Here is a 15,394-nt window from a genome sequence, read left to right on the forward strand (position 1 = left end):
CCACTAATTTTGCTATCCATAGTGGCATCTTGGAACCAAACTCCAGCACATGCCAAGGACCCAATATATTTCTTTCTTTGTTGGAAACTTGCTAGGGACCAGTAGCTGAGGTGCTGTCAGAAGACCATCCCTTTGAGGAACGTTGTTCTAGATCAATGCTATTGAAAGTGATGGGCTGTGAATCTGAGGTGGTCCTCAAGCCATTGGCTCCACATCCCTGGCACTTTGGGGGAAAACATACTTGCTGATCTCCCGCTTGAGAAAGATCCCAGAGGACAATTCTAGACCTAGAGCAGATAAATAAGGAGGGCATGATCTGTGAAAAGTCAACTCACCCATCAACAGGAAAGCAAAATGTAGCAATGGCAGAAGGATTCTTCCTTGACAGAAGCACATGCTCTCTTGCACCTGGTATCTTTCCATCCGATGGCTACTAATTCTTGGATTCCCTTGGTCCACAATCCCTGGCTGTTTGGCACAGATGATAGTTTGCTGTCAGCCAGATCTCAAGGAACTTGCACTTGTGAAGGACCTGAAGAAACTTGTGGAGAGCTCCAAACAATGATGATGTGGGGATTTTTTTAAAAAAACCTTTATTTCTGACTCACTCTTCCCATCCTCTGCCCTTGCTTCCTCTTTTTAAAAAAGACATTATTTTCATTTTTTAAACCTCCTTGTCCTTTAAGCAGGAGGGTGCTTTTGCTGGACACATTAACCTCCTTGTGGTTTTTCCTATAGCCAACTACCTGACTCTTCTATGAACAGTTGTTTCCTCTTGTTTGTTTCCCCGGCTAGAATCTATCACCTTTTAAACTGTGCAGTCTGTTCAGTTTGTTGGTATCTGAAATCCCAAAACTGATAGGGAGAGTATGTTATAGGAAAAGGTGAATTGTACTGGGATATTTTTCAAGCATGTGTCCTGCTTTATATAGTCCACTATTTTGAATGTGGGCGAAGATATATTGCACACCAATAGCAGTTTGATATCAGTGTGTCTGTTGTGGCTATGCCCTATGAAATCCTGGGATTTTTAGTTTAGTGATGGACTTAAAATTCCTTACAACAGAGTTCTAGTTTAGAATGTATGTGAAATCCCAAACTTCCCCCTGAGATGCATCTACACTGCAAAATTAATGCAGTTTGACACTGCTTTAACTACCATGGATCAATGCTAAGGAATTTTGGGATTTGTAGTTTTGTGAGCTGTTTAGCCTTCTCTGTCAGAGAGTGCCGGTGCCGCAACAAATCCCAGGATTTCATAGGATGGAGCAATGTTGTTCTCTCTGAACTGAACTCAAGAGCAGTACCACAACTGTATTTTTAAAGACAAAAATGAAGAAACAAAAGAGAAAGAAACAGAACTATTTTCAAGGTTCTGATTTTTATTAATTTTGCATTATGGTTGTTATATCTATTTGTCAGATTCAGTTTGGCAAGTTTTAAAATTATAAGTTTATTTTGATGCCTATGAATCTCCCAAACAGCCTAACAGGTGACCCCTGCCGGATGCCCAGAGGAAGGCGAAAAACCTCCAGGATCTCCAGCCAATCTGCCCTGGAGGAAAATTCCTTCCCGACCCCAAAAGTGGCGGTCAGTGCTACCCTGGGCATGTCGACAAGAGCCTTCCTTATACAAGCAAATGGCGAAGCTCCCTCCATCCATCTCTCCGCGTAGAAGACTTGCTGGCATCTTCCAGGCTCCATCATCATCATCAAGGAAAAGCCATCCTGTTTGGACAGAGTGATGTTTCTTCTAAATTTTATTTTAAATTCAGTCTAGAAAATGATGACATTGGAAAAGGCAAAGACTTCTCATATTCTGGATCCATCAACAATCAGAATGGAGATTGCATTTAAGGAATCAGAAGAAGACTAGGACTGGGAAAAGCAGCTATGAAAGAACCAGATAAGATCATAAAATGCAAAGCCATAACACTGAACACTAAAGAAAGCATCATCCATACTGTTGTATTTCCCATCACCATCTATAGATGTGTGAGATGGACAGTGAAGAGAGCTGACAGAAAGAAAATCAGCTCATTTGAGATGTTGTTCTGGAGAGGAGTGCTGAGGACACCGTGGATGGTCAGGAAGACATGGATATAGGAATAGATCAAGTCTGAATTCTCCCTAGAAGCCAGAACAGACAAAGTAAGGCTGTCGTATTTTGGTCACATTGTGAAAAGGCACAGCTCACTAGAGAAGGCAATAATGCTTGGAATGGTAGAAGATAAGAGGAAAAGAGGTGGACCACATACCAGATAGATAAACTCAGTTAAGGAGGCTACAGCTCAAAGCCTGAAAAAGGATGCAGAATGGTTGAGGATGGAGGCGCTTGTAGATTGTTTCACCCATGGTTACCCTGAGTCAATAACAATATACATTAATTTTTCAAACATCCTAACAGGTGGACGCTGCTGGATGCCCAGAGGAAGGTGAAAAACCTCCAGGATCTCTGGCCAATCTGCCCTGGAGGAAAATTCCTTCCCGACCCCTAAAGTGGCGGCCAGTGCTACCCTGGGCATGTCAGCAAGGACCACAGACCACCTACCTGCCAACTCTTGCTCAAGCCAAACGCATTCCTTCTTACCTTAAGGCTCAACGAATAAGCCTTTTTCTGCATCCACATGGTTCATTTCTGGAGATCACTTACCTTGTGACAGTCTCCTTGAAGTTAAATTCTGTTGAGTTATGTTCTCAGTTATTCTTAAATGTTCTGGAGTCACAGGTTTCATTCTTGTATATCACTTACCTTCTGATAGTTTCTTTGAAGTTAACGTCTCCTGAGATGTTTGTATGAATTAATGAGCTTTCTCGATGGCCTCTCCTCATTGATCTGCAGAAACCTTTTAAACAGCAATGAAAACAATTTGTTACATGGCGTCTATAGTGTATGAAAAGGAAAGGGTGAGATTGCAAATGGTTTCCAGAAATTTTAAAACCAAAACTTTTGCTTCACCTTTTTGTACATGATGGGATGCTGTGTTCACATATTCTCAGCTTTCTTGTATAGCGGAGCTTCAGTCCTTCTGTTGTCATCCAAGTCTGCAAGACGGAGGAGAAGGAGCATCAATGCACAGCTGTTGGGTTGCAGGGGGGAAAAATGGAGGAAGGGAGTGGGACCAGAAATGAAGTGCAGAATACTCACCTGGAGAACTGAATCCCCCTGGAAAGCTGTCGTCTTTGGGATTAAGGAAAACTCATGTTTTTGGGAGCTAAATTCCCTCCCTGGACACAAAGCCAAACCAACTGGTGCATCTGAGGGAGCATAGCTTCAGCCGTTTGTATCTACCAGCCATAAAGAGGGAAGGGTCTCTGCAGCTTTCACTTGGAGTCATCTCTTGTGTTATGCAGACAAGCAAGCAAACCAAGCTTCATTGCTGGTTTGGAAGAAGTGAGTCCAAAGGAAAGGAGATGTGATGTGGAGGTCACAATGGCATTAAGTAAGAAGGAAAACAGTTTGGAGGAAAGTTGGAAATGTGTGCTTACTGGCATGCAGTTCAGTCAAGGCTAGGCTGGTGGTTTCTGTTCCAAATCATTATGATGTATTTTCCTTTATGAAATTTTCATAAATCTGGGGGGGGGGGGATTCTAGTCATTTTCTGCTAGGTTTGTGGAGTCCCATCTCCAACATATCAGCAGCTATGAAATGTTTCGTGTCCTAGAACATCTTTTCAAGTGCTATTAACACTGGAAAGAGGAGAAACTCTAAAAACGAAACAACACCACCCACCAAATGGTTTGAGCTCATGTGAATTCGCATATTTCAGTGTTTGGGAAAACGCAGCACTGTTGTCTGCTTGACTTTGCCATCTTGATGTCATCTTCCTTGTTTGCTAGATGGGGCATAGTGACAAATCCTGCATGGCTTTTGCATGGGATCAGTCCAAAGAAAGAGGCTTTAGGTGTGAGGGAGGAATACTCACCTGTGTCTTAATGGAATTTCCCTTCAGCTACTTTGTTTCACTGAATGGAGCAGAGCTCTTGAACCTTTCCTGTTGGAAGGTGATTGCATGGAGGAGAACACTGAGTAAGAGATGCTGCCAAAGGCTTCCTTTTCTTTCTCCCTTCTTCTTTCTTCATCAGCACAATGTGGACTATGGATGTGAACCTCATGCCAGATGGAAACTTAGGAGGCCTGGGTTGAGGAGGAGGTTATTTTTTCTGAGTCTTTCTTCTTTAGCTACAACTTTGCTTAGCAATGTATTCATCCTTTGCATTCTTTTGAAGATTGCACTGGATGCTGCAAAGCAAAGAAAGCATAGACGATGAAGTTTATTTCAGTCTTACAAGCAAAAGTGACTACAAGGGAAAGAGGTGGAGAAACAGGAAGGAGGAGGTGTAAGAATACTTCAGTGGGTTTTTTAAAGGCTCTTCGATGCCTTTTAGGACTTGGCTGCTTCTCTCTTCCCCTAGACTTGCTGATGCATTTCATCCATGAACATAAGCTGTCACCATATTCCTCAAGGTGTTGGTCCATGAGTTTTTGCTTTCCTCTGAGACGTTGTCATTCATTCTTTAATGTTTTGCATCCACAGCATGCATTTCTGGAAATCACTCATCTTGTGACTGTTTCTTTGAAGTTAACTTCTGTTAAGATGTTGCCCATCGTTCTCAAATGTTCTGCATTCACAGGGTTCATTTCTGCACATGACTTCCATTGTGATCGTGTCCTTTGAAGATGATGTCTGCCAAGGTGTTTGCATGAATTCACAGATTTTCACGATGACCTTGTGAATGACAAAACATTAATGGCTGTTGAATGGGATTGACCCAATAAAGGGGACTTTAGGAGGGGGGGAGGAATACTCACCTGGACTTTCCCTTTGGCTACTTTGTCTCATTGGAAGGAGCAGGACTCTTGAACATTTCTTGTTGTTGGGCAATTGCATGGAGAAGAGATGAGAGGAAGAGATCCTGCCGGCTATTTCCTTCAAGTCTTCCTTCCACAGCTACAACTTTACTTAGGATTGTCTTCATCCTTTCAATTCTTGTGAAGATCTAACTGAATGCTACAAAGTGAAGAAAGGAAAGATGACTGAGTTTACCTCAGGCTTACAAGCAAAAGTGACTACAAGAGAAAGAGAAGAAGTCAAGGAGGAGGAGGTGTAAGAATACCTCAGTGGGTTTTTTAAAGGCTCTTTGTTGTCTTTCAGGCTCGGTTGGTCCTGTCTTCTCCTAGACATCTTGCTGATGAATTTTGTCAGTGAAAACTGCAATATAGGTTTCTACTGTTTTCCTTCAGGCGTAGATCCAAAGGCTTCCTCTGAAACATATTAGAAGCTCCTCGATGTTCTTGCTTCAAAAAGCATCATTCCTCCACAGGTCATATCTGGCTGAAGGCATTGTAGTGTTGTTTATGTGTCCATAATGAGGATTCATCCTGGATTATTTTCATAGTGTGAATGGGGCCTCAGACTTGACAGAAGTACTTAGCCCCTTCCTGTTTCTTCGGTGGCAATCTAAGTTCATCACAGAAGTGGTCCATTTTGAAGGACACGTAGAAGGCTATGGTTGAATATTGGCTGAGCACTACCTTCACATTTCCCATCATTCTGAAGATCAAACAACTACAAAAAATTTCTGCAAAGGAAGGAAATGAACTTCACCAAAAGCTTGTACTCTAAACCATCAGAATTGGAAGGGAGTGAAGTGGAAAGAGAGACAGGCCAGAATACCTCAAAGAATTTTATCCAGTTGAGGCTGAGCCGCTCAGGTCTTCTGCTGGCTGTCTTGTTGATGTCTCCTCACTGCTAAAAATGCAATGCAAGCTGTTACTCATAGTCCTCCAGGTATAGATCCAAAGGTTTTTGGCCTTCCTCTGAAATATATCAGCAGCTTTTAAATGCTGAGTGGTCAGGAAGCTCATTCCTGCAAATCTCTTACCTGGGGACAATCCCTTTGATGGGATTCTGGATCGATTTAACCCACACCCTTCTCCTTCTTCTCAATAATAAATTCATTAGAAAAAAATTCATGTCCACTACTTACAATTCACAAAAAGAGAATGTTTGGGCTGGAAACGGTTTCATTCAGATGCTCCCAGCTTTCTCTGATATTGGACTGACTCGCCTATTGACATCACCAACCTTTGGCAAATATGGTGGAGCATCATTCTCAAGATGGCAAAGAAAAATGGCAAAGAAACTGGAGCAAGGCATGTCAGACAGTGAAATTGAGGAATAAATACTCACCTGGTGAATGATTCCTTTGAGTACCAAAAGCCTTTGAATATTAAGGATTCACTCTTAAAACCATTGAGCACTAGAACTTTGGGGACCAAGAAGCCTTGGTTCCATTCCAATCCTCCCAGTTGACCAGCATTCAGAGTTGAAACAGTCACTGGATAAGAAGCTTCCAGCCATTGGCTTCCCCGTCTCTTTAAATCTATGAGCAGCTTCACCACGATCTGCCTTTTCTTCTCAGGTCTTTTTCTACCAACATGGCCTTGTCAGTTACTGCCATCTTCTCCAGTTGCCCTTTTTCTTTCCTTTTACCTATTCTGATTTTATTCTTTGCCCCCTTCATTCTGATTAGCTTATTGTTCTTATTTCTGGTCCTTCCCTTCCTTCCTTCCTTCCTTCCTTCCTTCCTTCCTTCCTTCCTTCCCTTTTCAGTCTTCTTCTCGTTCTTTCCTTCTTCTTTATTCATCTTCTCACTATTCTAAATTGGCATGATGAGGCCTCTTTGCATTTCAATCTCTTTCCACCTGATACTATCATACTATGGGGCCATTCAGACTACCTTTTAACCTGGTTCAGGATTCGAAATTTGCACATGAAGTTCATATTGGGCCCGATTCTGTCACAATCCATGTCAAGGCTTGCACAAGGAAATGCCCCTTACCACGGGTTATCGGGAATCAGGCTAAAATCCGTCTTTTCCCAAAAGACCCGGTTCTGCGAAATATGAACTTGCCCTCGATCACGATCGGGGCAAATTCAGGGAGGGATTAGGGTCGGAGGGCAGGAAGAGGTCAGAGCATTCCCTCCCCTCATCCAAGGGGAGGGGGAGGAGGAGGAGGAAAGAGCCGAAGGACTGGAGGCTGAGAGGAGGCAAAAGGGGAAATCAGGGTGACTTTTGGGCTGCAAAGGGCTGTAAGAGGGAGGGGGAGTGGAGAAAGTGATGGAGGAGGAGGAGGAGGAGGAGGAGGAGGAGGAGGAGGAGGAGGAGGAGGAGGAGGAAGCCCTGGGAAGAAGGGAGCCATGGAGGGCATTCTCTAATGGAGCAGGAGGAGGATGATGAAGGAGCCAGGGCAGCTTGGGAGGGGAGAGTCGGAAGGAAAGAGGAGGAGGAGGATTGCCCAGGGAAATAGGGCTGTGGGGCTAAGCCGGCGGATGTAGGGAAATCCAGCTGCAGCAGAAGGAGCCTCTTTTATTTCTGACAATTTATGTGCATGGTTTTTTGGGTGACATGTCGGTGTGCTTGCTTGTGATACTGTGCTACTTTCATTTCCTCTTGCTCCTGGATTATTATTATTATTATTAGTGTTATATGCGGATGCTACAGTCAGAATGCCTGCACTGCATTTCCCTTTTATTCCCAATTGATTCCATGGGTCAGTTGGAACTGACAGGTCACTCTCTCTCAGCCTCAGTGGAAGGCAATGGCAAAGCTCCTCTGAAGAGAATGTAGCAGGAGGAAAAGGGTCAGTTCAGTTCAGGTCAAAGGCTGGCCACGAACGGAGCTCCCATCAGGCACCTTCCCCCCGTTTTTTTATTTTTTTAAATTATTTTTGACAAAATATGTGCATGTGGTTTTTTTTTTCTTGAGGCAAATATAGATAGATAGAACATGGCTAGCTGCTTGTTCACTTTCCCTTCTATTTGCTGGCTTCCAGCAAAGGGGAAATGTTGCAAAGGGCTAGACTGTTTTTCCTTTGCAAATCAATGCTGTAATTCGAATGTTACATTTGTTGCTCTTGTCAATTAGGCAATTGGCAAAATGATACATGCTTTTGCAAGGAATTCAGGGGGTAGCCCTGAATTGCTTTTAATAGCAAAAAAGAATGCAAGGCAATCACATCCTTTTCTGGCATTTCCGAGGTGAGGGATTTATTATTATTATTATTACATGTGTATGAGGCATTCTGGGGTGGCAAGGAGTGGGGGATACAGGATGCATTAACTTGCATTTGGGGGTTGAAAATGGGGCCAGGGGCAGATCATAACCTGCACTGACCCAAATGCCCCCCCCCCCACACACACACACACAAAGAGATTTTAAATTTTGACAAAATGTACGCACTTTGGGGCATTTTGTGCATGGCTCTTTAAAAAAAAGGAGGGAGGGAATCACACTTCCGATGCCCCTGCAAACGTCACCTATGACGATTGCTTGATTGACAGCAGGTGCCTTCAAGTTAAACCCGATAAGGCATTTGGGTTAAAATGCCCCTCAAATCTAGTGGGCACTCACTAACGGAGAGATTCAGGGGAGGGGCATCCGGATCTACCCAGTTCCACCCATGTTAACTGGGCCAGTGGAAATGGGGCCTCTGTCCCAGGCTTCATCTACACTGAAGAATTAATGTACTTTAAGTGCTATGAAGCAATGGTAAAGGATTCTGGGGTTTCTAGTTTGTTGTGACAGCAGGCTACAAATACCAGGTGCCACAGCAAGCTGCAAATCTCAGAATTCCATAGCAGTGAGCCATGGCATTTAAAGAGATGTTAAACTGTATTAATTCTGCCGTGCAGATGCAGCTCCTGAGAGGCGTCTGAAACAGCAGCTTTTTTGAAGGGCAGGGACGACAATTGTTGAGGTCTCCAATAATAATAATAATAATAATAATAAACTGTTTATTTCTATACCGCTTTTCCTTGAGATCAAAGCGGTTCACATCTGGTAAAAATATGACATATGTCATAATACAATATAAAAGCAGTTATAACATTCAATAGCAATTACAACAATTCAATAAAATTATCTAAAAATGACAAATTAAAATAGTCAAAACTATAAACTATCAAAGTATCTTAATCTAATTGGGGAATACGTTCTCTAAAGAGAGTCGGGAGGGTATGCTTACTGGAAGAGATAGGTTTTCAGTGCCTTCTTAAAGGCTTCCAGTGTACCGCTAAGACGAATCTCTTCCGGGAGTGCGTTCCAAAGAGTAGGCGCTATCGCTGTGTAAGCTCTTTGATGGGTTGTTGCCAGTCTCACCTTAGGGTGTTTGAGTAGCAATTTTCCCGTTGTTCTAAGAGTGCGGGGCAGATTGTGTAGGGAGAGGCGTTCCCTCAAGTAACTCAGGCCCAAACCATGTAGGGCTTTAAAGGTAATAACCAACACTTTGTATTGGGCCCAGAAGCAGATTGGCAGCCAGTGAAGAGATTTTAACACGGGGGTTATATGATCCGACCTAGATGTACCCGTGACCAGTCTGGCTGCAGCATTTTGAACCAACTGAAGCTTCCGAACCTCGTACAAAGGTAGCCCCATGTAGAGCGCATTACAGAAGTCCAAACGAGAGGTTACCAGTGCATGTACTACAGTTTATAGGTCTTTTCCAACTTGTGGTACAGTCAACCCTTCTTATACACGGATTTTTTATACATGGATTCAAGCATACACGGTTTGAAAATGTTCCAAAAAAGTATAAATTTCAAATATCAAACCTTGATTTTCCTTTTTTTTAAAATAAGGGACACCATTTTGCTATGTCATTATATTTAATGGGACTTGAGCATACACGGATTTTGTTATACACGGGGGATCTTGGAACCAAACCCCAGCATATAACAAGGATCCACTGTATACCAAATATACATATATATTTCCATCGAGCTCATTCTTCAACTAATAAAACCCCATTAGGGAGGATCTCAGAAGCAGTGCTAGATTTGGAATCCTCTTTGGGTTTTCTGTTTGGACTTCTCCCGCTGTTTTCCACAACCCCCTGTTTTACTTTCATCTTCCTTTCTAGGATTTGGCCTACTCTTGGATGCGTCAGATGCTCTTGACCCTGCCAGGGCTGACCGAAGAGATGTTGTTGCCTGAAGCAAAACACCAAATGCCACCCTCCACACCTGGAAGTGAAGGTGGCCAGCTAGTGATGGCATTTGGGCACCCGAGTCAGAAAATCTCACCAAAAAACCACCACCCCTCTTCTTTCCTAGAAGGAAAACTGGAAAAATCGATCCAGTACAAAGACATGAAATACTCAACCATTGGCAGCCCCATTCGTGGTCCTTCTTGCTCAGCTGCTAACTGCCGCTCCCTGCTGGAACCTTAACTGCCACAGAACAAGATGTGCATCATAATGGAAGTTGTGGTGCATCATCCATACCTTGTTTAGGCCACACTGGGATTGGCTATGAGCATCCTTCAAGTGTCCCTTGGGATGGTGGGCATATGTTGGCATATCTTGAAAAGAGATAGACAAATAATAATAATAATAATAATAATAATAATAATAATTTATTTGTTTATTTATTTATTTATTTATATTTCCTGCCTCTCCCTGCAGATCGAGGTGTGATTACATCCAATAAAATAAATACAAAATACAAATACAAAGATACAATCAATAAAATACTGACAAATCTTCTGTCTAGTACATAACCTTAAAACATAGCCAGGCTATCGGTGTTAGCCATGTAGCAAAGTATAGCAACATCCAAAATCCACAAAACAATGTACAGTGGGGCCCTTGTTATCCAATGGGGATTGGTTCCAGGACCCCCTGTGGATACTAAAATCTATGGATGTTCAAGTCCCATTCGATACAATAGCCGAGCAAAATGGTGTCCCTTGCATAAAATGGCAAAATCAAGATCTGTTTTGGGGAATTTATACTTTTCTGGAATGTTTTCAAACGGTGCATGCTTGAATCCCTGGATAAGGATGACTTTGTGATCAGAGCCCTTCCCAGCATGTGTCAGGTTCTCTCAAGCAAAGACATACCTGTACTTTACATATCACAAATATTGTAGCAATAAAATTAAAAGAGGAAAAGGGATCCCACTGACCTGCTATTTGTTGATAAGAGAGACCCAGAAGGAAAGCAATCAGATGGACCTTCTTCAGGTCAACCATGGCTGGTGTCTTTTTGAAGCTGGGACCTTCTATTTCTCTCTCTTTCTTCTCTCTTTTCTTCTAGGTTGAAGCTGGTAAGTGTGGCTCTCAGGCAAAATTCTGCTTTAATATACTGTCTGGTGTTTCCTTCCCCCTGCCATCTGAAATTCCTGAGAATATCCCACAGATATCCCACCCACTGGTGGAATATTTCAGGGGGAAATGGCAAAATGTCACCAAATGTCACTTTCAACGAAACAAGAAGATATGTCCCACTTCAAACCACCTTTAATTTTAATGTTCTTCTTATTTTACTGTAATCTTTTAATTTTCTATGGTCACTGTATCTTTTATTCGCTATATTATGATGTGGGGGGTTGGAGGAGGAGGGGATTTATTTTTTAAATGAGAATCTTATTTATCTGTTGAGGGTACTTTGGTTTTGTGTTCCTACATGGCAGGAGGTTAGACTGAATGACCTTTGTGGTCTCTTCCAGCTCTATAAAATCTGGTGCCTGAAGCAGCTGCTTGGTTGTCTCTCTGGCCTGGCAGACCTCTCTGGCCATAGGCATCTAAATGCTGCCAGTCCTTACATCACTCACTTCTGAAAAGGAAAGGTAAAAAGGAAGGAGAATGTCATGTATGGTGTCCTATCATATGCCCTATCCAGTTCTCATTCTACCCCAGATACACAACTATTCAGATGCAAGATGTTGATAGATTCTCTGAGCCCTCAGGGGCAGAGGGGAGGGAGATCAAAGACTGGAAAGCATGGGGAGAGATTGCAGGTGTGAACTGTTTTGGCAATATCATAACAGTTTAAATCTGAGGTGATATTTGAGGTGATCGTTTTCTGGACAAGTAAAATATAGGCAGATTTAGATGGGTGGCCATCAGTGGCAAAGAGACCACAGAGAGATTAGAAACTGCACAAGCAGGGATTAGCACTATACAGGATGACCAAACACGCCCTCCTTTTCCAGGACACGTCCTCCATTTCAACCTCCTGTTCAGGGGGAATTCCAAAATGTCCTCCATTTTGAGCATGACGAAGAAGCATGAATTTACATTTATATCAGTGTTGTTGGCTTTTATCTTGTAATACCCTAGATTTTTTATGTCCTACATTTTGCAATGCCTCGTCCTGCTTGACATCTGGTCACCCTGGCATTAAAGACTGCAAGGAAAGAGGGAACAATTGGCTAATTATTGTTGTTAACCCCCCTCTCTGTTGATCTCGACCCATGGAGACATCTCCAAGACTCCCTATCCTCAACTGCTCTGCTTAAGTCCTGTAAACCCGCACCTGTGACCCGCTTAATAGAGTCCATCCATCTAGCATGTGGCCTTCATCTCTTTCTAGTTCACTCCACCTTTCCTAGCATTATTGTCTTTTCCAATAAGTTGTGCCTTCTCATGATGCCAAAGTACTACAGCCTCAACTTTATCATCTTTGCTTCCAGGGAGAGATCAGGCTTGATCTGTTCTAGGACCCATTTGTTTGTCTTCTTGGCCATCTATGGTATCTCATGCCACATCTCATAAATTGGGGACAACACGGGCTTTCCATCCACAGATACTTAAATCTGTGGGCTGCAAGTTCGTGAATGCTGAGGTCCCATTGTACTATGATTTGGATGATTCTAACTTTAGTGCTCATTTGTATATCTTTACTTTTTAAGGATCTTTTCTAGTTCTTTCATAGTTGCCCTTCCTAGTTTTAGTCTTCTTTTGATTTCTTGACTCAGTCTCCATTCTGATAAGTGTTTGATCCAAATTACAGAAACTCTTTTACTATTTCAATTTCCTTGTTGTCTAGGTAGAAAGTATGTAGGTCATAAGTGGTCATTATTTCGGCAATATCATGAGCATCTGTTAAAATCTGAAGTGATATTTGAAGTGATCATTTTCTGGACAAGTAAAATATGGACAGATTTAGATGGGCAGCCATCTAAAAGAGACCACTGAGAGATCAGAAACAGCACAAGCAGGGATTCTTGTTATAGCCTGCAAGGAAGGAGGAAACAACTGGCTAATCTTTAGCCCTAAAGCAAAGCCTCAAAGATACTAGGGCCCAAAATATGCACCTTGCAAGGCACAAAACACTGCTTTTGAACAGTGAACATTTTTGGGATGACTCACTCCTGCCCAGATTGGGGGATAGAAGCAATGAAACCAGCATGCCCAAGACCAATTGCCTTTAGCTACACACTTTTCGGCAGAACAGCAAGCCCTGCTGCCAGTGTTTTTTGTGGGTTTTTCAGGCTGTGTGCCCATGTTCTAGAAGAGTTTATTCCTGACGTTTCGCCTGCATCTGTGGCTGGCATCTTCAGAGAATGCTGCCAGTCTCTTGTGACATCGCAACAGCGAGTAGAGAAAATACGGCCAATATGGAACACGCTGCAAAGCCGAGCCCAGCTGTTTGCTTGTTTGTTTTGAAGTGGCCTTGTGTAGCTTGGAATATACTGTCTATGCCCCTGTCATTGTGATGCAACCTTTCGCAAAGAGCCACCCGCTCTTGTTCGATTGATAAAGGGCCCGATCAATTCTTTCCACTTTCAGGATAATTTGTGTTGTGTATGTGTGCTTATTTGGCCAGCTGGTAGCTAACAAGAGGCAGCTTAGTGTGTGTTTACAGTCAAGAAAGCCTAGCAAACGGCAAGCAAAGCCCAAGTGGTGTGGCATTTACTGTCAACATAGTAGGAGACAGAAAGGAGAGATAAGGAGCAGAGATCGTGGACTGCAACCCCAAAAACGTGTAAAAATAGCCGCACACTTGCAGAGAGGAGGACTGGGAGGAAGTGGAATACTTTGCTAACTATCTGGGCTGAACAAACAATATTTATGGCAGTCGGGGAATTCTGAACCTTTAAATACAGCTGGGGAAATGCTCTGATTTAAAACAAAGATTATAGCTTTCTAAATGTCTCTATTAATTTACGTTAGGGTTCAAATTTAGGAAGCAGTAGAGAAATACAACCCGTCCAAGAAAATGTGGGAAGGAAATTGGGAATGGATTTAGATAAGTGGGGTCAAAAGTTAAAATGCAGGACCAAAGGAAGAATTCCATTCATTCTTCTCCTTTTGCAGGGAAAGCAACTATTTTTGAGGGAGAGGTGAAAATACTGGGATTGTTGTCCCTGCAGCAACATCAGGAGGCTTTCCTTGGAGAAGTGCAGAAGACAGTTCCTACTATGAAGCAACTCACAGAAGAAGCTATAGAGCAGTACATCCACAATAAGGTAAGGACATCGCTTTACTGTTGTATGTAAATCCAGAATCTGGAACTGGATTTTGTTTTCAAACTTTCAAGATGGGAATCTTCAGATTATTGCCTCACTTGTTCTAGGGATGGGCAAAGTGAAGCCTTGGAGCCACAAGTGTCCTCAAGGCATTTTTGTGGCTCTTGACTAGGCTGACCATACGTACCATTTTAAACGGGACAGTACTGGGGTTTTCCCCCCCCATATTTCCAGACCATCTTGTTGTTTTAATATAAATGTCCATTTTGTCCCATTTTTCAAGAAAAATGCCCTGTTATGTTTCAAAAAAGGTTGGAAGGCCCCTGTTTGAAACTGTGATTGTCAAAACACCAAACTAACAAAAATCCCACAAAATTATATCAAGGAGTGTGAGTCATTTTTATGATAACATGTTGAAAGACCAACATTTGCGGCATGAAACGACTTCATCGGAGAAGTTGTTGTTGCTGTTATTATCATTATATTTATTTGTATCCAGTTCTTTTCCCAGAACTGGGACCTAGAGCAGTTGACAATATTAAAAAAATATAGTTTAAAGCATAGAAAATTGGTACTTTAAAGTAGAATTAAATTTTTACAGTATTATTCATGGGATGATCGTAGTGAAATATAGCCCCCCTCAAGGTCTACCTAAATTTTTGTGTGAGTTTTGTTACTGAAGAATAATGGTTAGCTCAGTATGTTCATGTAATTAAACTTTTGTTTTCGTCTTACTTTTTAATGAATACCAAACTTTTCATAACCCCTTTCCGTTTTTGCCATCCCAGTGTCCTGTTTTTGTCTCAAGGAAATATGGTGGTCAGCCCACCCTTGACTTCTCCAAGCACCCAAACCTGCTAATTTTCTGGGACCCAAAAAAAGTCAGTTCTCTCTCCTAAAAAGACTTCAGAAGCAGCAACCTATGTTTAAACAGGGTAGAGCAATGGTACTCATACTTTTTGCCCTTGCGACCCCCTTTGCATCTGCATGTGGACATCACACCCTCTACTCCATGTAGTAATGTTGGCGCATGGTATCTGTTGGGGTTTGGTTCCAGGTCCCCTGTGGGTACCAGAATCTGTGGATGCTCAAGCCCCATTTGATAAAATTGAGGTAAAACTGTGTCCCTTTATATAA

The 15,394-nt window shown here is 42.4% G+C and overlaps 1 protein-coding gene and 1 long non-coding RNA gene across 5 annotated transcripts in view; one reads left to right on the forward strand and one right to left on the reverse strand.

Annotated features, from left to right (window-relative positions):
* Nucleotides 1-1,573: 1,573 nt before the first annotated feature.
* LOC149323556 (uncharacterized) lies at nucleotides 1,574-7,150 on the reverse strand. Its single transcript, XR_016277223.1, has 3 exons — nucleotides 5,678-7,150; nucleotides 2,959-5,582; nucleotides 1,574-2,845 (listed from the first exon to the last, which is right to left on the reverse strand). It is a non-coding gene; the product is annotated as an uncharacterized LOC149323556 (long non-coding RNA).
* A 4,279-nt stretch (nucleotides 7,151-11,429) lies between these two features.
* The window catches only part of MAB21L3 (mab-21 like 3), a 43,200-nt gene continuing 39,235 nt past the window's right edge, over nucleotides 11,430-15,394 (forward strand). For 2 of the 4 annotated variants that reach the window (XM_089489222.1, XM_089489229.1), the window contains exon 1: nucleotides 13,654-14,257. In XM_089489222.1, the coding sequence (XP_089345348.1) occupies nucleotides 14,060-14,257 (198 nt within the window). In that variant the 5' untranslated portion in view covers nucleotides 13,654-14,059. Of the gene's footprint in view, nucleotides 11,633-13,653; nucleotides 14,258-15,394 lie in introns of those variants that run through there. The other 2 variants (XM_089489243.1, XM_089489235.1) reach the window with 2 other exon arrangements.

This window comes from Sceloporus occidentalis, unplaced genomic scaffold, assembly GCF_023333645.1.
Source record: "Sceloporus occidentalis isolate IW3139 unplaced genomic scaffold, rSceOcc1.0.p SCAF_1, whole genome shotgun sequence".
In the NCBI taxonomy this organism is placed as follows: Eukaryota; Metazoa; Chordata; class Lepidosauria; order Squamata; family Phrynosomatidae; genus Sceloporus; species Sceloporus occidentalis.